Genomic DNA, 24,133 nt, shown 5'->3' with positions numbered 1-24,133 from the left:
CCCTGGAGGGTCTGTCCTCCTGCTCCCCCTCGCCGCGCGCCCAGTAGCTATGACCTTGATGAGAGGATGGGGAGAGGGGAGTAGAGGGTCATGGGGAGTTCTTGGATGAGGGCTGACATGCTAAGTTCCTTTTGATCTTTTTTAGGACCAAAGAAGGAGGTGCTGTAAAATTGTGGGACCAGGAGATGAAGCGCTGCCGGGCCTTCCAGCTAGAGACGGGACAGCTGGTGGAGTGCGTGCGCTCTGTGTGCCGAGGCAAAGTGAGCATGGCAGGGCTGGTCTTCCCCGAGCTGCCCCCTTGGGGCTGGGCCAGGAGGGAGAAGGGGTCCAAGTGAGAGTTAGTTCAGCACCTTCCAGGCCAAGTACTTTCCCTGGGCTGGTTTGTTGACTCCTTAAAATAAGCCTCCAAGGTGTACCTTATGCTGCAGTGGGGAGGTAGCTTAGCATAGTCAGACAGATCTGGGTGCAAACTATGACTCACCCAGTAGAACTGGCTGTGTGACCTTGGGTGTGTTACTTAAGCTTTCTGGTCCAGCACACAGGTTGTTGTGAGGCTCACATGCGTTATACATGCACAGTGCCTTTCATTATACCTGGCACGTGGCCACATTCAGTAGATGTTAGCCATTGTTATTATAGATAATATTATTAAATAATTTGCCCATGCCCAAGGTCACATGGCCAGTAAAAGGGAGAGTGATGGCCACCAAACTGTCTGACTCAAAGCCATTGGTTTTCAAGTCACACCTTGGCTGAATATCAAAAACAACTGTGGGAGCCAGCCCTGACTGCCTAGCGATTAAAGTTCGGCATGCTCTGCTTTGGTGGCCCAGGTTCTGTTCCCAGGTGCGGAACCACACCCCTCGTCTGTCAGTAGCCATGCTGTGGCAGCGGCTCACATAGAAGAACTAGAAGGACTTACAACTAGAATATATAACTATGTACTGGGGCTTTGGGGAGGGGGACAAAAAACAAAAAACAAAAACAACTGTGAGGTTTTTTGAATGTGGATGTCCAGGTTCCCACCCAGAGCTACCAAATCAGAGGCTCAGGAGTGGGGCCTTGATGTGTGTGTTTTCTTTTTTTTTCTTTTCTTCTTTTTTTAATTTCTCAGGAGATTCTTGATGCGGTTGAAAACAAATCTGTTAACTATTCAATACTTTGTGTTTATCTTTTTGAATTGGTACCATTCTAAGAATTTGCTTTCTGGATGTTCTCCATAAAAAAGGCAAACCTGACTTGGAGTCCACATAATTCAAAATTGGGAATTTTGTTTTAATTACATAAATGACAATCATCTGGAAGGATAATTAAACGTACGGGAGATGAAGGCAGAACCAGGCCCAGAACCTGGAAGTCTTCAGGAGATGGAATTTTTATTCAGTGTAAGGAAGAACTTAGGAAAAGTTTGAGCTGTCCAAAACCAGAAATTGGCTGCCTTGCTCTGTAGTAAACTTGCAGTCACAGAAATGTTCTAGCAGAGACTAAATGACGGAGAACTCTGTACGGAAGCTCTCACCTAAGATGGTGGATGGAGAAAAGGCAGGGTGAGAAGGTGGAGGAGGTGACTTAAGAATGGGCAGTTTAGTTGTTAAAAACAAAACACATCTTGGCTCTTCCTATTTGAATACCAGTGCCAACAGAGGCACTTTCCCAAGTTGCTCTAATCATGATCTTTTAAAAAATTATTTTAAATTGTGGCAAAATATAGATAACATAAAATTTACCATTTTAACCTTTTTTTTGTTTGTGGTAGGGAAGACTGGCCCTGAGCTAACATCTTTTGCCAGTCTTCCTCTTTTTGCTTGAGGAAGAGTGTCGCTGAGCTAACATCTGTGCTAGTATTCCTCTATTTTGTACGTGGGACGCCACCACAGCATGGCTTGATGAGCAGTATGTAGGTCCACGCCCAGGATCTGAATTCACCAACCCCTGGCGGCTGGAGCAGAGCACGTGAACTTAACCACTACGCCACCAGGCTGGCCCCCATTTTAACCATTTTTAAGTGTACAATGCATTGGTATTAGATACATTCACAGTGTTGTGCAACCATCATCACCATCCATCCACAGAACATTTTTCATCTTGTAGGACTGAAACTCTGTATCTATTAAACAATAACTCCCCTTTCCCCATCCCATAAGCCCTTGGCAAACACCATTCTACTTTCTGTCTCTATGAATCTGACTGTTCTAGATACTTCATATGAATGGGATCATACAGTATTTGTCTTTTTTCTAATAATGTTTGATTACAACAGGGAAAAATTTTAGTGGGAACCAAAGATGGAGAAATAATTGAAGTTGGTGAAAAAAACGCTGCTTCCAACATCCTGATTGATGGACACATGGAAGGGGAGATCTGGGGCCTGGCCACACACCCCTCCAAGGACATCTTCATCTCGGCCAGCAACGATGGCACAGCCCGCATCTGGGACCTGGCTGACAAGGTGAGGGGCCAACTCTCCCCGGCTCGGAGGCCCAAAAGCAGGCCTTGCAGCAGTAGGAGCTTGGAGTAAGGAGAGATCTGGCCAATGTCAGGCCAGAGATGGGGGATGGGGCTGGATAAGAGATCAGCCGCAGGTCAGCAATTAGGTTAGAGAGCCTAATAATAAATGAGTCCCATTCATACACACCCAATCTATATATCTCTTAGCTATATATCCATCTATGAATATTTATAGTACAGGAATAACCTAATTGAGAGTGATTATTCTCTTGTCATGAAGGAACCCACAAAACCTAAAAAATAAAGAGACAAATCATGTCTTCCTAGATGGGAAGATTAAAAATGATTTAAAATGTCAGATGTTCCCAAATGGAACATTTCAATCAAAATCACAAAAGATTTTTCTTACATTTGGAAAAACAATTTAAAAATTCAAAAAATTCAAATAAAAATTCATTTGGAGTAAAAATGTAAAATAGCAAGGAATAGTCTGGGGAAAAAAAAGATTAATGTTACCAAGCCTTATCTGATATTAAAACAAATACTTACATTTTAATAATTAAAATACTTGGTTTCATTACGAAATGGCTAGTAAATGTGTCAGTCGTGTTTTTAGTGTAAGGATCAAAGAACAGACATGCAAAAGCCTTAATTATGGTTGTTACACTCGAGTGAGTTCATGATTATTTAATATGTTTGTCATTAACAACAGCTATCATTTATTGATATACACCATCATTGATGCTAACAACAACCTTGCAAGACCAATGTTAATATCGCTTCTTTACAAATGGGAAAATGGAGAAGTAACTTACCCAAACACACGCAGCTAGGGACAGAGCCAGGATTCTGGATTTGAACTGATGCCAAAGCTTAAACTCTTTCCCCTGAACAAGAGGTCAGCGATCTACGGCCAGAGGGTCAAGTCTGACCTGTGCCTGTTTCTACAAATTAATTCATGCTCTTTCATTTATGTAGTGTCTGTGGCTGCTTTTGTGCTGCAGTGGCAGAGTTGAGTGGTTGTGAGAGACCATGCGGACTGCAAAGCCTAAAAATATTTACTACCAAACCATTTACAGAAAAAGTTCGCCGACCCTTGCCCTAAAACATGTTGTCTCCCAAGTTACTCTAATCAAAACATACTGCCCACCTCAGCTACTCAGGGACAGTTACTGTAAGAAGCAAGAGGTTTGGAGGCCTGCAGTGGCAGCAGAGACAGCCTGACTGCTCTGGCCTGGGTGCAGGATTTCCCCTGGAGACCAGCTGGGGCGGCCAAGGGCTCAGCAGATATTATTTTGTATCAACGTAGAAGCTGCTAAACAAGGTGAACCTGGGCCATGCGGCCAGGTGTGCAGCCTACAGCCCTGACGGGGAGATGGTGGCCATTGGCATGAAGAATGGAGAGTTTGTCATCTTGTTGGTGAACAGCCTGAAAGTTTGGGGGAAAAAACGAGACCGGAAATCTGCTATTGAAGATATCAGGTACATGGCAGGTGGACTTGGCAGGGAGGAGGAAGGTGGGCATTCTCCTTCCCAGTGGTTCCCATTCCAGAAGGGCCATGGCTGGAAAAGAAGTCACTTGTGAGAGGGTCTCTTTCAACGAGCCAACTATGAAAGGAGACCCTCTCACACATTCATTCTCAGACATGTCTTTGCTAATTTCCACAAGAGTGTGGTAAAAACTTCTTGTAAAATGCCATTCTGCAAAAGGCTGTGTACATCCATTTCCTTATTTCCATGGGATTTGATCCAAAGAAATTGTTGAATTCCATGGGATGTAGGAGAAGCTAATCAGACATGAGTCATGAAGTGAGATCTCATTGCCTTTGAGCCCGGGAGGCCTGTCCCAGAGAGGACCTCATGTCTGACCGGCTCCAGACAGCCTTCCTCATGAACCATGCTCTTGGATTGCTTTTTCTAGAATCAGCCCAGATAGCAGATTCTTAGCCGTTGGTTCTTCTGAGCACACAGTTGACTTCTATGACCTCACTCAGGGCACGAGCCTGAATCGCATTGGCTACTGCAAAGATATCCCAAGCTTTGTCATTCAGATGGATTTTTCCGCAGATGGCAAATATATCCAGGTAGGCTTTGGCTTTACTGATATCTAGGACAACCAATAATAATAGTAATACTAACAATGGCTTATGTTAATTGAGTGCTTACTATGTGCAAGGCAATGTGCTAATTTACTCTTCACAGGAACCCTTTAAGTACTGTTTCTAAAGTAACAGAGGCTTACAGAATTTAAGAAAGTTGAAGAAATAGAATTTAAAATAGTAGAGTTATATTCTTCAGTAAGAAAAGCGGGAAGCACAAGCCCTGATCATCTTTGACACTCCTCTCACCATGGCCCCTTCAAAGCTTCCTAATCTGTAGTTCTCTGCAGCTGCACCTAAGCCTGTGTCCCTTCTTATACGTACTCATTTCAATTCCAAATCCTACTGGGTAGTGTGGCCCCTCCACACTGGGACCTGGACTCCGGACAGTGGGCCTGGAGTGAGAGCTCATCACTGGGTCCCGGAGGGAACTGACAAGTGGGAAGGGATCGAGAGAGTCCACCCTTGGGACTTACAGCTGAAAACAGAACGATTTCTCCAGCACTCTGAACAAATATTATGCATTTGTGAGCTGGCCCGAAGTTGGAGATTTACTGTGAAAGGAGAAAGGAAACATTCATTCATCAAATATTTACTGAACCAGGCACTATGCTAGGCTTTTGGAAGTACAAAATAGGCCTGGTAGGGCGCCTGGAGCTTGCCCTGTAATGGAGAAGACAAGCATTAGACAGATAATCGAGAAATATACATATAATTACAAATTGTGATTATGTGCTGAGCAGGAAAAGTGCAGGGTGCTCTGGGAGCATTTAACAGGTGCTGAATTTAGATTCACTTCCTCTCAGCACAGTGATATTTAAGCTGAGGTCTGTGTGATGTGCAGGAGTTAGCCAACAGAGAGGGGCGGGAACATCGTTCTAGGCCATCCGCCTGAAGGCCCTGAGGTGGGAAAGATCTTAGCTCATTCCTTGAACGGCAGGAAACCTGGGGCGGCTGGGCTAGAGGCACCCACAGGGAGAGAGGAGGCTGGAGATATAGGCAGTGGCCATCCTCTGGAAAACGGTTGGTTTCCCCTAGAAGAAAGGGGAAACCTTTCTTCTCTGGAAGCAAGAGAAGCAAGAGTCGGGTCCTAGACACTTCAAAAATCATCTCCATGAGCAGCTGTCTTCTAGAAAATTTGCCTTACCTCTGTGCCAAAAGACCTTGATTCTCTGAGAACAGGGATTCCCAAACTTGAGCGGGCATCAGAATCACCTGGAGGCTTCGTTAAAACAGATTGCTGGGCTCCACCCGCAGAGTGTCTGATTTGGTAGGTCTGGGGTGGGGCCCAAGAATTTGCATTTCTAACAAGTTTCCAGATGATGCTGATGCTGTTGGTCAGGAACCACACTTGGACAACCACTGCCTTAGGACTTTGGAAAATAGCGAGAAAATAGATGGAAAAATGCCTTGCTCATGTGAACTTTGCCGTGGGCTGACCACAGGCTTTGCAGCCTGGAGCTGAACTTTGGTTTGGTGAAAAGTCCTGGGGATGCAGCGGCTGGACCATTGTTCTGGGAAACAGCACACCAAAAGGGGAGTCCTTTGGACTGGAAAGAAAGTTGATGGACATGGTTCCTTTTCACCTGCAGGTGTCAACAGGAGCCTACAAGCGCCAGGTGCATGAGGTCCCCTTGGGGAAGCAGGTAACAGAAGCCATGGTCATTGAGAAGATCACCTGGGCCTCCTGGACAAGGTGACTAGAGGAAAACACTTGAGGAGAAGGTCACAAGGGAGTCTCTTGTCCCAGGTTCAGCCTCTAATTTTATGTGTGGCCATGATCTGAAGAAGCTCAGAGATAGTGCTACCTTTTCTTTAGGGAGTGGGGGCGGGAGATTTTTCTCGGTACCAGTTTGGGCCATTGGCTTTGATCTGACTTGGGCTTTTGAAATGAAAGTCCCTCTTTTTGTGTAATCCATCTTATAGTCCCCAACCCCATCCAGCAAGTTCAAAGGGAAACCACATCCCAGCTCTTGGCCAAGCCCCAGTGGGGTGCACTGTGAGGCCTCCAATCACCAGCGGGGAATGGAGGTCCAGAACTACCATTTAGCAGGATGAGAAACAATGCCTTGCCAATTCAAGGGAAAAGATACCGCCAACCTGTGATCCTGAAGGAGCCCCCACTCTTCTCCCAAACATATGCATGCTCAGAGGACTGTAGGGAAGAGGGAGAGAATCTAAGACGGAGGTAACTTTTCTTTTAGAGGTGAAAGGAACTGGGGCAGAGGAGAACAGTAAGAGCTGGGGCAAGTGTACAGAGGGGAGGAGACAGATGCTTTCAAGCCAGAAGAGGCACATGACCATACTGAATTATGCAAAATACCCCTCTCGCACTTATCCCTGGGAGAGGATGCCTGACTGCAGGAAGCCTTCTCACACATCTCCTTCTAACACCTCTTCCTGTTGGAACAGCATTCTGGGAGATGAAGTCATTGGCATCTGGCCAAGAAATGCAGACAAGGCTGATGTCAACTGCGCATGTGTGACCCATGCTGGCCTCAACGTTGTCACAGGAGATGACTTTGGGCTGGTGAAGCTCTTTGATTTTCCATGCACAGAAAAATTTGTGAGTCTTCCTTAGAGTAATCCCCCTGCACTGCCTCCAGGCTCTCTGTTCCGCAGTCTGTGGAAGATAGTGGCCACATCTAGATGGCCATCTAGAATCTAGAATAAGGGGACTCTTACTCCAGCCCTGTAGAGATTTGGCAACACTTAACCTTTTCCTCTCCCTCTGGAGGGGAAGTTCTGGAAGCCAGGAGAAGGGAGGATGGAGGGTAAACAAAATGGCTACAAGTGGAACAAGAATGAGACAAGAAAGCCAGGGAAAGGCTGGCTAATAGAGATGTCCAGACCACATGGGAATCCTATGAATGAAGGAAGGTTTCGGGAGGAGGGGATTTGAGTCCTGGGAGTGGTCCATGGTTGCTGGGAGGAGCAGGGTCTCTTAGCTGTCTCCATTCACTTTGCTCACAGGCCAAACATAAGCGTTACTTTGGTCACTCGGCTCATGTGACGAACATCCGTTTCTCTCATGATGACAAGTATGTGGTCAGCACTGGAGGAGATGACTGCAGGTACCAACCTTATTAATCTGGCTCTGACTCCCTGGCCTTCACTCCCTCCCCCTCCATACCTCAAGTGTCCCCTGGGTCAGCCCCTCCCAGGGGCACGGGGAGGGGCTGAGGTGGGCTAGTAAGCAGGAAATTCAGTGAGTCCTAATGAAGACAAGGACTTTCCAAGTATAAGGTATTTAGTCTCTGGTGACTCCCAACCCAAATCTTGATGGGCCTATGTCTCCACTAGAGCTGTCCTGGGATTGATGGCAAGTCAAGGGCATGTGATAGCTACTCTGAGCATTGCTGCATGGAGGGACAGGTGGGTGAGAGACTCAAGATGGCTGATTTCAGTAGGAGCTCTTGGACGGCCCACAGCATCATTGCGTATAACCAGGAGGTTAGAATGACCTTGATCCATGTGTCTTTTAACTCATAACTCCCAATTGATCACCAGAGTTCTTAAGAAAGGTTTAAAAATAATAATATTGAGGGGCCAGCCTGGTGGTGCAAGTGGTTAGGTGCGCACGCTCGGCCGCGGCGGTGGCCCGGGGTTCGCTGGTTCGGGTCCCGGGCGTGCACCAACGCACCGCTTGTCAAGCCAAGCTGTTGCGGCATCCTATATAGGGTGGAGGAAGATGGGCACGGATGTTAGCCCAGGGCCAGTCTTCCTCAGCAAAAAAAGGAGGAGGATTGGCAGATGTTAGCTCAGGGCTGATCTTCCTCACACATACACACCCCCAAAAAATAATAATTTTAATATTGAGCCTCAGTCACCCTGAGAAATAAGCAGGGCAAATGTTACCCAATTTTACACATGAGATCTGATGAGGGTTGATGCCATTAGGCTCAGTGCTAATTAGTAGCAAGAGAACCTCAACCAGCTATTTGGGCTCCTGACACAGGGCTGTTTTTGACCATAACCACTGTTCAGTGTAAAACGGGCACATTGTTCTGTGAGACGTGACTGGTCTTCCAGTGTTTTGGAAAGACCGCCTACTAGCCTGCTCCAGAGACGACATCAGCCTCTTCAGCATTTCCAAGAAGGCAGCTTTCTTCTGGCCCTCCACCAAGGGCATTTCTTATTTGGTGTGGAGGAAAAGGACAAGGTCAGATCTAAGTCCCTCAGCTTCTCCACATCTAATGTAGTTGAAGGGCTTTATCACATGAATATTGGTTTCTGTTCAGCCCAAGCAAAATTCTTGGGGGGATGAAGAAGAAATGCATGTATTCCAGGTATTTTTTAGGGCTCTGAGAGAGGTTGTGGAAAAGGCACCTGTAGAGAATTTCAACCCATTTCCTACCCAAAAGCATTGTGTAGAAAATGGCCCCAGAGGTTGCTTTCTGATGCCCGCCTAGGAGCACCCATCTCCAGTCTGCTGTGCCAACTGGCACTTAGAGCCCTTGAGATAATACAGACAGCAGCTCCCTGTGGAGTGTAAACACTCATTCAAAGCAGCACCAGCTAAACTGTGAACCAGCCAGCAATAAGAGCCAAAGTGAGTTGGTCCTCCCCGGGCAGGAGATATGAGGTAACTTTTGATTACTAAAAAAGTTGTAGTAGTAACCTTAAAAATGCAGGGCCCCTCATACCGTGATCCCTGGCTCTGTTGCTAAACACTAGAAAGGGCTCTCCTATTCAAGTGGAGCTGATAAAACCTTTTCAATAGTAACAAGAGAGATAGTGTGAAGTCAAATTGCCAAAAGTCCTCACATTTCAGCACGGACACTGCAAGAGCCAAACAAAACAAAAAGCAATAGACCTTTTTTAAAAAAGGCAGCAGACCTGTAATTGGTGGCAGGATCCCTGGTTTGCTTTTTGAAATTGAAATGTTTGATACATCACTTGAGATTGACTCTGGAGCACTTGGCAAGACTGTTTTTGTCACTTGACAAAAGTATGATGTTCAGCCATGCGAAACGTTTGGTCTGCTTTTTCAGTGTATTTGTGTGGCGATGTCTGTAAATGCCAGAAACCTCTTCCTTTATTGCTGCTGCTGCTACCACCCAGCAACTGCAGAGGCAGTGACAAGGCGCCTCCTCGCCACCAGCTGCTGGGAAATGCCTCCAAGGCTGCAGGCCGCACAAGCTCAAAGTGCTAGTGAAGGGGTGTGACCGCTCCCATCATCTGGAGTCTCCAAAACCGTGATGCCAAGAAGGAAGGTCAGTTCTCAAATGTTAGACTGCTTGCCTCTGTTCCTGAGACTAAAAACTATATGTACTAACTACATTGACAAAATAACCCTGATAATGTAGCCCACTGACCAAATTTAAAGCCTCAGTTACCCTAACCAATATGTAGCTTTTAATTTGCATCAAAACTTTTACAAAAGATGTTTTACTATTGTTTCTACACACTTTAAAAATGTTCATTTTTACAAATAAGTTGAACAAGATAGCTTAAGTTAGATGCACCGAAGTACTAGAGATATTGATAGCCTCTGTTCTCCACATCTAGCTTTGAAAACCAAATGAGCCACGTATACACAGGTTGAGAAACTTAATTTTTTAATGTTTCATTTGCAGAGTTTTATATCCATTAAGTGCCTTTGAAAGTTTCCCGTTGTGTGGGCTGTTGTCTCACCTCCCACAGATGATCTCCTTTCTACATATGGTGCTAAAACTTCAAAACTGTGGAGGGCTACAGGACTCTTAGCAGATTCCTGGTCTGTCATCCATGTCATGTGTTTATGTCAAGGCTTCCTAAATGAAAGACATCAGTTACCTACTTAGGAAATAGTGGCTCTGGGAAGGTGAGCAGCAAAGAAACTTGAGGGACGGGGTAGAATGGGTTTTCATTACGTTTAGTGCCAAAAACCACAAAATTCAAAATAGAATTCCAATTAAAAAAACCTCTACTACCAAAAGGAAGCCAAAAAAAAAAAAAAGCTGGTCCAGGAAGATGAGCTGATTTATCTTGTTAAACCTAAAATGGTAATAAATGAGGTGACCTGAGGCTGCACTGGGTTTACCACTCCCAGAGTGGGGTTGACTTGATGCCACTGATTTGCTTCAGGTGAACTATATAGGTTAAGTCTGGATTAAAAAAAAAAAATCTCTGCAAAACAAATTCCTTAGCTCAAACAATATTTGATAATCAAGATTATAAAACAAAATAATCTAGCTTAGAGTTCCTAAAAGTTGGCTGGTTGGTTGGATGACAGAATGTGAGTTGGACAATATTAAACAGAAGACATCCCTGAACCACCTCAATCATACTTACTTTACACTCAGCCCACCACTGACTACAAGAGGGGGCTGATGGCACACACTGAATGGAAGGCTGGTGAGGGGCTGGGGGCTCTGAGCACATATATGCCAATTAGTCCTTCTGGTCAGTGACTTAAAATTCTGGATCTTAAGTACTGGCTATTTGCAGTTGTCAGTTTAGAGAAAAGGTGAAATGAAGCATTTTTCAATTAAATAGATTAACATTTACCACGGAAGTGCTTCAGCATTCTAAATGGATTAGATCACTCATTAAGCTATTTTTATATGCCAATTTATTAATGCCTTACGTTAATCCACTGATTGATAGGCTGTTGGGCCCACAGTTAGTCCTTATGCAGTCCTAACTCTGTTTTCTGTGACCATGTGACTGGTGATGCTGAGTTGATAACCATGTCTGCCTATATTGTACCACTAACCTTTCATACTGATTGATTGGATCATGCATTGAAATAACCATGTGGAAGAATAATGAATTGATCGATGATATGTACAACTATATTTAAAGAGCAATAGTGTCGTCTGTGTGTCAGGAAATCTTAAATCTTATTATTTGTAAACATTTATATGGTATGATTTTATGTATGTTCATAAATCCTGCACTGTATTCTATTCTATGTTAAAATATTGGTGCATGAATTTATTTTCAATTATCAAAGTATGAAAAATACATAATTTAAAAACATTTTTGTATGTGTCAAATAAATTTGATTATGTAAACATAGTCTTTTGTTTTCAAAGTAAACACAGCTGCACTATGAGCTGAAAACCTTTCTCAAAGTACAAACGTCCACCCACTGGTTGAAGCAAAGACTATCCTTTGTGCATACTTTAAGCTGCAGTTTCATGAAACCAAAATACCAAACAAACATATTTTAAGTCTATAAGCTTTATTGATACTTTGCTTTTACAGTTCACAATGCATTCCACAGATTTAGTTCAGTACAACTTAAACCACAATTGTATAAATCTTCATTTTATGATTTCTTGCATAACAATATTTGATATTTGCAAACATTTTTTGGAAGCATTAGATTCAGTCCATAGATTCAGAGTTTGTGACAAAATTAACTACAGTAAGTCTGTGCGATGAAGTTGATGTGAAGAATTCTATGTGCATGGCGTCGGTTCATGTTGAAAACAGATGGTAGTGCTCCTAGAAATATTTTTTCTTTTTCTAGCTTATGTGCTTTGGAACTACACACGTACAACCAAAGACTCTGAAAGATCAAGCACTGTAGGGCAGCTGGAAGGTAAAGGTCTCTAAGCTTTGTGAAACACTATACATAGATATATATATAATCTATATTTACTTATATTGGCAATTAATATAACAGTAAAATTCACAATACACCTAGAACATACCAGAAAGGCAAGTTCTTTCACTCCTGCTTTAGTGGTATGATCTCGTCTAAACATTTCATTTCAGAAAATCTGCATCCAATCTACACAGACCATACACAGTGCACAAACTGTGAAAAGGGTTATTTTTTTCAGCTCCACTTTCTCTGCAATTCCCAAAATACAGCAAGACTACCTGTAACAAAGTGTACTATATCTTTCTCAGATCTTTTTTTATTCACCAGTGCCTCATATAGGAAAAACAAATATGATTACAGTTTAAATCCATACATAGCAGCTTACAATACTTAAGGTGATAAACACATGGCAGTCAAGACAGGTAATTGTTCCTCAGACACTGCATTGCTAAAAATAAGGATCTGTGAAACTGCAATGTCAAGGTTTCATTCTTCCCTGACCCCCCCCCCCATGTAATCAAATGAATATCCCCTTTAAAGATAAACTCCTATTGTTAATTATTTCAGGCTTTTTCATTCAGCTTTGCGCTTCAATCCAGGGATTTTTGCTTGAATTCTACAAATGAAAAGGAGGGGGAAAAGGTCAATGTAAATATTTTTATATTTTAGTATTTTGTTTTCTGCTTCTTAAAATGGCATCCTTCAAGAACTACTTTTAAACTGCTCAGCTTATACAGGAAATGAAATCCTAAAGCCGTCAAACTATAAGCTATAATTTTGCCACCTTGGCCTCACGAATTAGATTTAAACAAAGCTTTAAATACACATAGTGAATATAGAAATTAATGATCCAAACGTTAGAAAAAATCTTTTGGCAACACTGATGACACACTTTAGGTCTGACATGAGATTTGCTACTCATTATGCCTGTAATATGCAAATACTGCACCGTTCTCCAAGTCCAGTACACTTTATCCTTAGTAAAAGTTGCAGATTTTCAATACTTACTTAGCCATAGCATCTTTAACATTCTTATTTGCAAGTCCTAGATAATGATCTATCTGTGCCTGAAAGAAAAATATAAAGGAGTTATTAGAAAATTACCATTTCTGAAGAATCTTATTAACCATTTCTATGTTCCAACAAAACAAAGGCTTAAGGAACCACTACCTTTCTCATTTTTATAAGGCTTTGGAAACTGGCACTGATACGTTTGTAAGTTCCATGTAATAGAGTGAGCTCTGTATCCTGAAATCTGCAGTTAAGACATTACCTGATGCCGTTCATAAATAACAGGAACGCTGAAGAGCGAAATCAGAGCTGAAAAAGGAAATATACAACCTTTAAAAAAGACTGGTATGATTTAAGGAACAAACACTAAAAAGCCATCAAATTGGCAACACTCTTAAGGTAGCCAGGCAGTATTCCTAATGAATGAATAAATACACGAGGAGCACCTGCCGGTGGTGAGGCACTCCAGGACAATGGATTAACAGAGGGAGGGTGCAGAAACCATTCCCGGCTTCAAATAACATCACATAGACTTTATAAAATAAAGGCACCCCTGGTTGGTTAGCTTTATGACTGCACCATCAGATAAGGCCACCCTCGATCTGGTTTTACCACGGTTGGTTGGAGCAGTCTTCAGGAACTAAAGTAGTACTTCAATAAACGGTATCAGCAATTTATTTAAAGAGGTCACAACCTCAAATGTACAGCCTCTATTTTTCCTACATTATAAGAATATTCTTCACTAAAATGTCTCAAGTTCCTTGGTCAAAATCTTTCCTTTTTCTGCAATTTTTCATTCCAATGGTTTTGTAGACTTACCCAAAATCAGTAGTGTCAGACCATTGAACAAGGCACCAACATAGGTAAATACCCACATCAACACTGCAAACTATAAGAAAATAACATTAGCCTATTAAAAACAAAATTCAAGTTAAGTTTCTTAATTAAGCTTTCAAATAAAAGCAACTCATCTAAATGCCAACCTACCAGAGGCATATTCCTTGGAGACTTGATAAAGTAATACAGATACTTCACTTCTAAGTCACCAGTCTCAATTCAGAATTTCAGAATCCTAATTAAAATAATAGATTTGATCCATTTTCTCTGGACTCTGCTACCAAGTAGTTTAGTTTATTCTGTTTTCTCTGAGATCAGAAAACATGCCAAAAGTACACCTTACCTCTCTCCAGCATTTAGCTTTTAAATGGGAAGACTGAAAAGGTATTATGAGAATTAGCTGTTAAAACTGATGTTAAAGAACTAACAAGTTAAGTGCTTAAAGATATATATGAGCTGAATAATTCAAACATTAAAATCTCAGACATCTGAATAAGCAATAATGGGGCAGAGAGTACTCATTATCAGGGAGACTAGGTTTCCAATACCAAAAATATCACCTCTAGCATTTTATTAAAGATCAGAGGCACCATCTTCCCGGTGATACATGATTTCACAGCCATAGTTAACGCTGGGAATGAGGACTCCTCAAACTTTTATACCTACTAATAAAACTGACCATTATTGTTCTTTTAACCACCGCCGCCTTTATTTACTTAACAAACAGTAATATAGTTTTTACTATAGTGCTGGGCACTGTTTTAAATGCTTTACAAATATAAATTCATTTATTCCTCTTACTAACTTCATGAGGTAAGCACTATCATCACCACAGCAGATGCAAACACTAAATGGAGAGGTTTAATAACTTGCCTGAGGTCAGATTTCACTGTCCCCTCCAGGGGCTGGGGACTGCAGTGAAGTGACTAAACTCTCCTACTTTCGTAATCCTGGTCTCAAAATCTGGGATTTTTTTTTTTTTTTTATCATCAAATAAGGCAGTTTGGAAAAGGCTTTGCTTCTAAAAAGTGATTTCATTTTGAGAAGTCCTTTATTTCCTCTCCATACTTTAGTTTGTTCATGAGATGGCTGTACAAGAGAATTTCGAAGTTTTCTTCCAGTTTTAAAACTCAGTGACATCATATAGTAGAAAGACTCAATGACATGTTCAAAGCAGTTCTTGAAGACTCAAACACAAAGTCCATCTGGATTTTATTAAATATTTGTCATCAGCAATTCCTTTGCTTCCTAGTAAAAGCCTTCATGTATCTGGCAATCGCTCTGCCCTATTTAGTAGGTAACAAACATAGCACCACGATGCCACCATCTATCGTGATTGTTTAGGTACATATAACACGGTGTAAAGGAAAAGAAGAGGAAAGAAGAGTTAGCACCTCCATCATCTAAAGCACGGATTGGCAAACTTTTTCTGTCAAGTAAGATAGTAAGATAAACATTTTAGGTTTTGTGGGCCACAAGGGGTCTCTGTCATATATTCTTTGAATATTATCTTTAAAAATGTAAAAATCATTCTTAGCTCCCAGGCTGTACAAAAATAGGCCAGACAGATAGCAGTTTGCTGATCCTTGATCTAAAGCATAATCTTTAGATCTTTCTCCATGTATTCACTCATTCAACAAAATCTGACTGAATGTCTACTATGAGCTGGGTGCTGAGCAGTAATTAAGGTAAGCGTATTCACTGCAGGTCAGGAAGACACTTTGGATTCCTGTACCAACTGTCAGTTCTACAAATAACAACACTCTAATTACCCCTACAACTGAATTTAATGTTCAAGTGAGCAGATGTCAAACACTCATAACACCTGTCAATTGAAAATCAAAAATTAAATGCTGCCCTGCTCTTAGCAACTGCTATGGAACCACTGGTAGAAAGATTTGAAGCATGACTCCAGTTAGCAAGCCTTTTCCCTCTTACATAGTTTTACAGACTTACTGCAGAAGCTAAATATAACTTCTGCACTTGAGGAGGTTTACTATAGAGCAACAGAGCTATTTTCATCCATCACCATCCACAAGTCTACAGCAAAGAGTCAACCTTCCACATTTTAGAAGAAACTGCTTTAGCAGTAAAGACACTCTTACCTTGACAGAATTCAGATATTAACACACACAAGCTAAAAATAAGTCTTAATTTTGTCATTAAGTCACTGACAAGGCCATACTCCAAATCCACAGGAGAGAAGCCTGAGACTTCACAATGGGCCATCCAAGGGGCTCAGATGTCACTGGACTTGCCTCTTGGAGAACACTCTTCCTAAAAGGGAGGCTATCCAGAGGCAAAAAGAGAGGAGCAGAGAGAGGCTTCAAATGTCTGTGGGGCCAGACAGGTGACATAAATGCATGAGGGAGGCTGGGTGAGGACTGAGGCAAACAGAGAGATGCATTCTCCCACTCAAGGAGGCACCCACAACCCAGCTCCAGACTGTTGCCATGCACGTATTCCAGGCCAATGTTGCCAAATTATCCCATTTTAAGAAAGAACCAGGAATTCCCATTTTTATGTGCTATCAAAGGATTGTTAAATGTGGTAGTAAGAACTAGCATCTAGCAATTACACAATTACTGGAACTGTTATATAATAACAACAGCAACTAACATTTTTTTGAACATACATTAGGTCAGTGAATCTCATCATAACTCCCAAAGTTCAATACTGTTATTATCCCCATAGAAGAGGAAACAGAGACACAGATTAAGCAAGTTGCCAGACCAGAGGTCACAGTGATCTCAGGCTTATCTGATTCCAGAATCCATGTGCTCTGCTATACTGTAAAACCACCTACAGAGTAACCATTATTAACAGGAATTTGTTATGAACGTGCATGCAAGCCTAAAGAGGCAGAAAGAAGGTCAATAAACACTTTAAAGAAACACACAGGCAGCTCTCATTTTGGACTTACAAATTCTATGCTATTCCATGGAAAATACTTTGCAACATTACAGCCAATGCATATTAACTGTGGAAGTCAAAGCTCATCTGTCTTTGGGCAGTAATGAGACTGGAGGAAAGAGGGCCAAAGTACCATGAAGGTCTAATAAATTCCTACTGAAAGAGGGCAAGGGCTGTGTCTTCTGTCCAGGGGAACAAGAAGATAAATTTAACTGTGTATCAGATACCTCATTAAAAAGATCTGCAGATTTTTATTAGATGATGTCTCAATGGTGGGAGTGGAGGTAGGGCATTTTTAAGGAAAATGGAGGGAAGGTGCTTAGAATTTCAGAAATTACTTTGGCAATTCTGACATTTTCAAACTTTTCCTGCATTTTTAAATACTGAAAATTATTTGACCTTTTTTGATATATTCAGCCTCATTCCTATCACGTTGACTGTCTCTACATTTTCCCCAGCCCATTTCCCTTCTAATTTTTCTTTGAGCCAAAGAAACCAGAAAGGAAACTGTCAAAATGTGCATGTTAATAACCCCGTAAGACCCTGAGGGCTAGATTTTAAGATTCTTTTGGGTCAGCTACTTCAGGAGTTCAGGCCTTTTTTTGCTCACTTTCAGATTTAAGATTCTATTCCGGAATATTATGTCCAGGAACTATAGCTAGAAATTTTCTTAGAAACAATTTTAACATATATTGTCACTAAAAGTTACAGAACTACCGTCATACAGAATCTTGTCTTTATCACCCAAAGGCATATGACAGAAAAATAAGAACCTTTGCCTAAAACACCTGGTCTTAGCATCTAGTAAGTAAAATTATTGGACAGATTTAAAATCTGAATATAAGGAAGTAAAATAAATCAGTCTAACAGGTCAAACTGATTTTTCCTTTACATTGAAAAAATTAAGAACGAACGAGAATTGAAAAAACTGTTTTTTGCTTTCTTTAGGCAGAGAATATGACTCTCCTACCAGCTGCTGTGGTTAAAAGGCAAAAAGAAAATCAGAAGGAAAATCACTTTGTTTTTAAAAATGCTCTCTATATAAACAAACACTGGGGCATAAGACTGGCAAATGCTCAAGGATCTCTCTCTAGAAAGGGAATACTATTAAGTCATTTTTATAAAGAGCCAAGTGTGTTAAGTTTTTTATCAGCTTTTTTCAGTAAGAGACATTTTAAGCAAGTATCGGTGTTTCTATAGTACCCTTATTCAGTGGACAAAAACAGATGGAATCTGTACTATAACACAGTGACATTAAAAAAAAGGGTTTAACTGAAGTCTCCTCATGTAGCAGAACCACAAGGTTTATCAAGGAAGACCCTTCATGTGTATTATCAGAGCATGCACCTGAATCACCAAAGGCTTCATACCCATCACCTTTGCCTTGGGAGAAAAGACAGATACCCTGCCTTATTCTTTTGCCTCAACAGATTCTGAGACCTAAATGCAAAGTTCATTCTATGTGTTAATAGGTTGAAACAACTATTATTTATTTGGAGCCCTGAATGAATCACCATCTAGGGAAGTCATCAAACAGCTTTCCTTGAGCTCTGGGCTTGCCAAAAAACACTATTCTGAAAACCATTCAAGTAAGTTTTCTTCTTTTATTTTTTTATTTTCAAAAAAGAAATCCTTAAGGAGATACAAGTAGTAAACTATAATTCTAATGCAAGTGTTTTTTTCAATATTAAGAAACAAAGAATGTTTTAAAAATATAAGACAACTTCATAAAAATAAAGTGTTCCAGAAAGCAAATCTATCTCATTATGTGCCACTTGCTGTTACTTTCAAATTAGCAGAGTCACTCAAGGCAAGAATTTATCAAGTCAGTTTCTTTCATTTATGCCAGCTTCCTCATGAATAACATAAATGCTTTTAAAAAAAAAGCTTAAGGTAATTTTCAAAAGAAATTTAAAAATGAGATTTAACAGCAAAAAAAATTCTTTTTCTCATAAAAGTAAGTAACTGAGGTTCTGAGTCTTAAATAAACTGAGAGAAGCACACAGCCAAAAATAATGTCCATCTACTGGCTTATTAAGGCCAAAATGTTAGTTAAAAGCATTTTGAACATTTAAACCCATTCTGACTAGTTCAGAAATTGTTTCACTGAGTCTGAAGGCCCAATCATCCTGTTGCTGTGATATCCATGGCTTGCATGATAAACTACAAACTAGTGCATATCTCTTGGAAAAGAAAAATTATGATAATTACTACCATAGTACATTTCTACCCAGACTTAGAATGGAAATGAGTCTGTCTTTTTTTTTTTTGGTGACGAAGATCAGCCCTGAGCTAACATCCATGCTAATCCTCCTCTTTTTGCCGAGGAAGACCAGCTCTGAGCTAACATCCATTGCCAATCCTCCTCTTTCCCCACCCCCTCAAAGCCCCAGTAGATAGTTGTATGTCATAGTTGCACATCCTTCTAGTTGCCGTATGTGGGACTCGGCCTCAGCATGGCTGGAGAAGTGGTGCGTCGGTGCGCACCTGGGATCCAAACCCGGGCCACCAGCAGCGGAGCGCACGCACTTAACCGCTAAGCCACGGGGCCGGCCCCGAAATGAGTCTGTCTTAAGCAGAGTCACAGGCAGTAACACACAACACACAAAACACAAACAGCAACTTCTATAAAGGAAAAGCCCTAAGTCCCAGTGCTTGGGACTCACAGTACATGACTGGTGTAGTGCTTGCATGGAGTCAGTCTGAACTGTAGGAGAGTTTATTTGCAAGGTGAGACTCTTAACAGCACCTATGTAACAAGATCCAAAAACTAAACAAAAACTTCCAACAATTACCAACTGAAGATTAGATAAGGCGTTTCAGAACATTAAAGCTTTTCCAGAATAAACATTCCAAAAAAGAGTCCAAAATATGAAATAGTTTGTGTGTATAGATGCATCACACAGAAGCTAAGAAATTAAGTGCTTAGACTCTAAAAGTCAAGCAGATTAAATCACATCTGGTATTAAATCGAGATAATCTTTTATTTTATTTTATTTTATTTGTTTATTTTTTCCCCCAAAGCCCCAGTAGATAGTTGTATGTCACAGCTGCACATCCTTCTAGTTGCTGTATGTGGGACGCAGCCTCAGCATGGCCGGAGAAGCGGTGCGTCAGTCCGTGCCCGGGATCTGAACCCGGGCCGCCAGCAACGGAGTGCGCGCACTTAACTGCTAAGCCACGGGGCCGGCCCTGTTAGATAATCTTTATTCTTATAATCAAAATTCCCTTTAATTTTCTCACTTTTAATCTTTATGATTTCCAAAAGTATGAATTTATAACTTATTTTCCTTTAAAAAGGACTAATAGTTTCCTCCATTTTAAATGATTGGATTCTGAATTTTGAAATCCAAGTTAACTGTAACATGCTTTCATTACGTCTTTATTATTTACTTTAATATAAATAGAATTTTATACTCTTTAACTCTTTTAATATTAAATTCCGGGTATGTCAAAAATGAAAAGCAAATAAACTTACTTTCAGAGAATCAACTAAGTCATCAACTAAGAAGAGGCGTCTGAGTTCTTTTATTGTGCAGTTCACATGACCAAGAGCAGAATTACTGTATTTCTGAACCAACTCCTCAGAAATAGCGACTTCAGATTCCAAATATGCCCTAGAAAACAAAATACATCATAATTGTCACTGAATGGAGTGATTTTCCCTGGATGTCTTGTCAATCAGCAATTATATATCTGTAAAAGAAGACATTAATAAAATATTTTACTATAAAAGCCTACTATTTCCAAATTAAGCACAATGTAAAAATTCACCAAGCAAGAGATATTTCATTGATATGTGCTGTCAGCTGATGAGCATAAAAAAAAGCATAGCTTTGAAACCAGACTGATCTGAGCTTGAATCTCAAGCTCTGCCTCTTACTAGGCCTTGTAACTTTGGAAAGTTATTTAGTCTTCCCTCTAAACCTCAGTTTCCTCATTTATAAAATGAAGATTATCATGAGGATTCAATGAGTGAAGTGCTTAACACAGTCAGGCACAAGGAAGCACTCAATAAATGGTAGTTATTATTATGGATTTGGTTTCTTCTTCAAGTTGACATTATGTTGTCTCATCAAGTTTTCCTAACAAAGATCCTATTCATTTCCTAATACTACACTCTCTCAGCCTACTCTTCAGGGCAAACTGCCCAATATGTCAAGCCCCAGATTGTGAAATGGCTGCCAAAAGTACAGTGTTAATCCCAGTAAAACATAAAAGTTACTGTCCATTTATATGCCCTAATCTATACTGAGATAGCTGGAATTGTTAAATTTAAGAAGATAACTGTAATGGGGGGAAAAAGTCAAGTCTGCAGGAATGCAAAGAATTGTGTGATTAGTTATCGTTTCAAAGAAGCCATTTTATTTTGGCAGAGTAGAACCAAATCAGAAGCGCTAAGCATTCTCCTATCTTTTGGGAGTAGCTTCTTACCCAGCCCCTCCTCATCACTTCCCCATGTCAGTGGACACTAGTTACTTACACTGAAAATAGGTCCTCTTTGAAAACTCCTTGTCCCATAGTTTTACCTCTGCAACATGCCCCAAATATGTCTCCTCATTTTTATTCACTATGTTATCACACTAGGTTAAGTGCTCATTATTTATGTTTATATGTGGAATATTCTATCAGTCTCCAAACCAGTCTCTAATCTGTCTGCATCCTAATCCAGTCCTCTAGCCAATGCCAGATTCGTTTTATGAGCTATCCTAGATAGTGCTATTTAGGTTGAACTCAGGGGGCAGTTAGCATACCTGCTACTACCTAGCTATGTAACGTTGCAAAAGGCATAGCACTTCTCTGGGTTATAGTTCCAACTCTAAAATTAGAGAAATAGACCTTCCTAAATCCCTTCAGGCTCAAACATTCTGTGATTCTATGGTTCCAACTTTTCAACCAGAGCCCTCCTAAATCTTTCCAACCTTATTTCCCAATACTCACCATGTTGTAGCCAAAAATGAGCCATTCATCAAACATTTTTTAATCTTAATGCCTTTGTTCATCATACTGTTTTCCCAATCTACAAAGCTCTCCTCTCATCTCTAGTGATAACATTTCCAGTCAGTTAGCCCCACCTCAAATCCCACCCACACATGAAGCCTCTTCTGCTCTTTCTTCCCTAAGACCCTACTATATAACTCTAACAGTGCTTTCTTTTGTATTATTTTTATGGTATTTACCATACCCAGCCCTGAAATATGGACGTGTGTATACCTGTGTATTTTTCCTAATAGAGTATAAACTGTCAAGGACCAGGAATATATCTTTACTAGTACAATGGTCTAGCACACAGTTAGACAATTGTTCAAGTATCAAGTTGTTAGTATCAAGTTAAAAATAGTCAAACATTCACATCTACCCTTAAGTCAGCAATAATTTATTTATGCAGCTTTGAGAAATATAGAAAAGTGGCTGATATAACTTGAGTTGGTATTCTGCTTCTTTGTACAACTACTTTTGTTCCTGCTGAAGACAAGATGCATGGCCAGCAGGCATAAAGGCAGCCCTCTCCATCAGTGACAGTCTGTGGATATTTATATTCATTCAACTGGCACTTATGTGAAATTAATACAATGCCAGCACTGCCATCACTCTTTTCCAATGACCACAGCTATTACATATAAACTGTATGATATCATCTTTACTAGTGTGACTGAATAACTTGAAAAAACTGTCCAACAAGCTTAAACTGGCATGTTAGCTGAATTTACTTTATAATGACCATAAAAGGCCTTTGAGCTAAGAATAAAGTATTTCTAAGGAAATAAAGAATAAAGAAGTCACTAGTTTTTTCAAAAAGTCTTCTTTAAAATCAAACAATGTATAAAATTTTTATATTATAGATAATTTAGAAGTTTTAGCTTGACAATGTTTTTATATATTTCAATATAACCAATAAAAAATCATATTCCTTTATTATTTGTGGCATGATACAGCTCTGCCATTTTGAAGCTGCAATTTCAAGTTACTGAATTCCAAGTTTGTTTCCCCCTCTGTAAAATGGAGTAATACATCTATCTTATAGAGTTGTTATGAAAATTAAGTCTGTGCATGAAAGACCAGACACATAAGAGCCACTCAATAAATGTTGGTCCCTCCCCCAAACTGATCATTACTTGATCAATATGAAGAGAAAGCTAAAGAGAAACAAATCAACAGTCTTTACAATAAGCAAAATAATTTAGTAGGTCTTCTTGTGAAGTTTAAAAATCAATTTAAGTTTTTACCCATTAATATCAACTGGTCAATGTTCTGGGTAGTTACATACTCATTCATGCCCAAATAGATGCTTGCTTTGCCAAAATAGTTTTTAAATGTTCACAATCTATTTGAAAAAAATGATATCTATACACAAAACAACTAGAGAATTCTTCAAAGCCATACTTAGTGCAACAAGAAATGAGTTCTCAGATCATTTTGAACCAGCGTTGCGGAAGCCTTCTTCAAAGAGCTAGGTCTTGAAATTAAACACAGAACCAAATAAAAAAGTATGACAGATTAGGGTATCTGGGGAACTAAAAAGGCAGCACGAAAATGAGCACAAAACTCTAGAAGGGGTAAATGGGTGACAAGACAAAGATATCTGGACTTTATCCAATAGTGAACTGAGAGCCCCTATGCCTAAAAATATGATCAAAGTGGTATTTGAGAAAAATTAATCTGACAACATCTGTAAGAGCTGAAGCAATCTGAGGTAACAAGAAGCAATCGGGTAACAAGTGAAGCCAGGGGTAAGCCAACTTCTTCTGTAAAGGGCCAGGTAGTTATTTGAGGCTTTGAAGCCATATGGTCTCTGTCACAACTACTTAACTCTGCTCTTACAGCGTGAAAGCAGCTAAATGACTGAGTATGGCTGTGTTCCAATAAAACTTTATTTACAAAAGCAGGCAGGAGACTGGATTTGGCCATGGCTGTAGTTTAAGGACGCCTGGTCTAGACTGAGGAAGCAGGGGAAAAAAAACAAAATTTCGTTATTTTCTTTGCATGAGATGTAAACAAACAAAGGTAACACCAAAACTGGGGGCAAGCCTGAAATTAGGATAATAGTGGTGTTACTGATAGAAATTGACAAGTTTGAGAAAAAAGGTTCACTTAAAGACACGATGAGGTAGTGGTTGTCAGTGACTGGGTGGGGAGTGACCCCTAATGGGTATCAAGTGTCTTTTTGGTGTGATGAAACTGTCTGGAATTAGATGGTGATGGTGTACAATTCTGTGAATATACTAAAAACCACTGAATTTTATAGTATGTGGATTATATCTCAATTTTTAAAAGGGCAAGAGGG

General features: G+C 40.4%; 2 protein-coding genes across 13 annotated transcripts in view; one reads left to right on the top strand and one right to left on the bottom strand.

Moving 5' to 3' along the window:
• Positions 1–10,515, top strand: part of EML6 (EMAP like 6) — a 263,596-nt gene extending 253,081 nt beyond the window's left edge. For 3 of the 8 annotated variants that reach the window (XM_058551232.1, XM_058551231.1, XM_058551234.1), the window contains 9 exons: positions 146–260; positions 2,261–2,449; positions 3,758–3,930; positions 4,370–4,532; positions 6,140–6,243; positions 6,960–7,113; positions 7,521–7,621; positions 7,851–7,922; positions 9,542–10,514. In XM_058551232.1, the coding sequence (XP_058407215.1) occupies positions 146–260; positions 2,261–2,449; positions 3,758–3,930; positions 4,370–4,532; positions 6,140–6,243; positions 6,960–7,113; positions 7,521–7,621; positions 7,851–7,922; positions 9,542–9,566 (1,096 nt within the window). In that variant the 3' untranslated portion in view covers positions 9,567–10,514. Of the gene's footprint in view, positions 1–145; positions 261–2,260; positions 2,450–3,757; positions 3,931–4,369; positions 4,533–6,139; positions 6,244–6,959; positions 7,114–7,520; positions 7,622–7,850; positions 7,923–9,541 lie in introns of those variants that run through there. The other 5 variants (XM_058551235.1, XM_058551233.1, XM_058551236.1 and 2 more) reach the window with 5 other exon arrangements.
• Positions 10,516–11,699: 1,184 nt separating this feature from the next.
• Positions 11,700–24,133, bottom strand: part of RTN4 (reticulon 4) — a 73,183-nt gene continuing 60,749 nt past the window's right edge. For all 5 annotated transcript variants that reach the window (XM_058551226.1, XM_058551227.1, XM_058551228.1 and 2 more), the window contains 5 exons: positions 20,327–20,465; positions 13,918–13,987; positions 13,361–13,407; positions 13,096–13,154; positions 11,700–12,703 (listed from right to left, as the gene is read on the bottom strand). In XM_058551226.1, the coding sequence (XP_058407209.1) occupies positions 12,661–12,703; positions 13,096–13,154; positions 13,361–13,407; positions 13,918–13,987; positions 20,327–20,465 (358 nt within the window). In that variant the 3' untranslated portion in view covers positions 11,700–12,660. The remainder of the gene's footprint in view (positions 12,704–13,095; positions 13,155–13,360; positions 13,408–13,917; positions 13,988–20,326; positions 20,466–24,133) is intronic.

Source organism: Diceros bicornis, chromosome 12 (genome assembly GCF_020826845.1).
Source record: "Diceros bicornis minor isolate mBicDic1 chromosome 12, mDicBic1.mat.cur, whole genome shotgun sequence".
Taxonomy (NCBI): Eukaryota; Metazoa; Chordata; class Mammalia; order Perissodactyla; family Rhinocerotidae; genus Diceros; species Diceros bicornis.
Note: the sequence above shows the minus strand (reverse complement) of the source record. Positions and strands in the feature narration are given on the sequence as shown.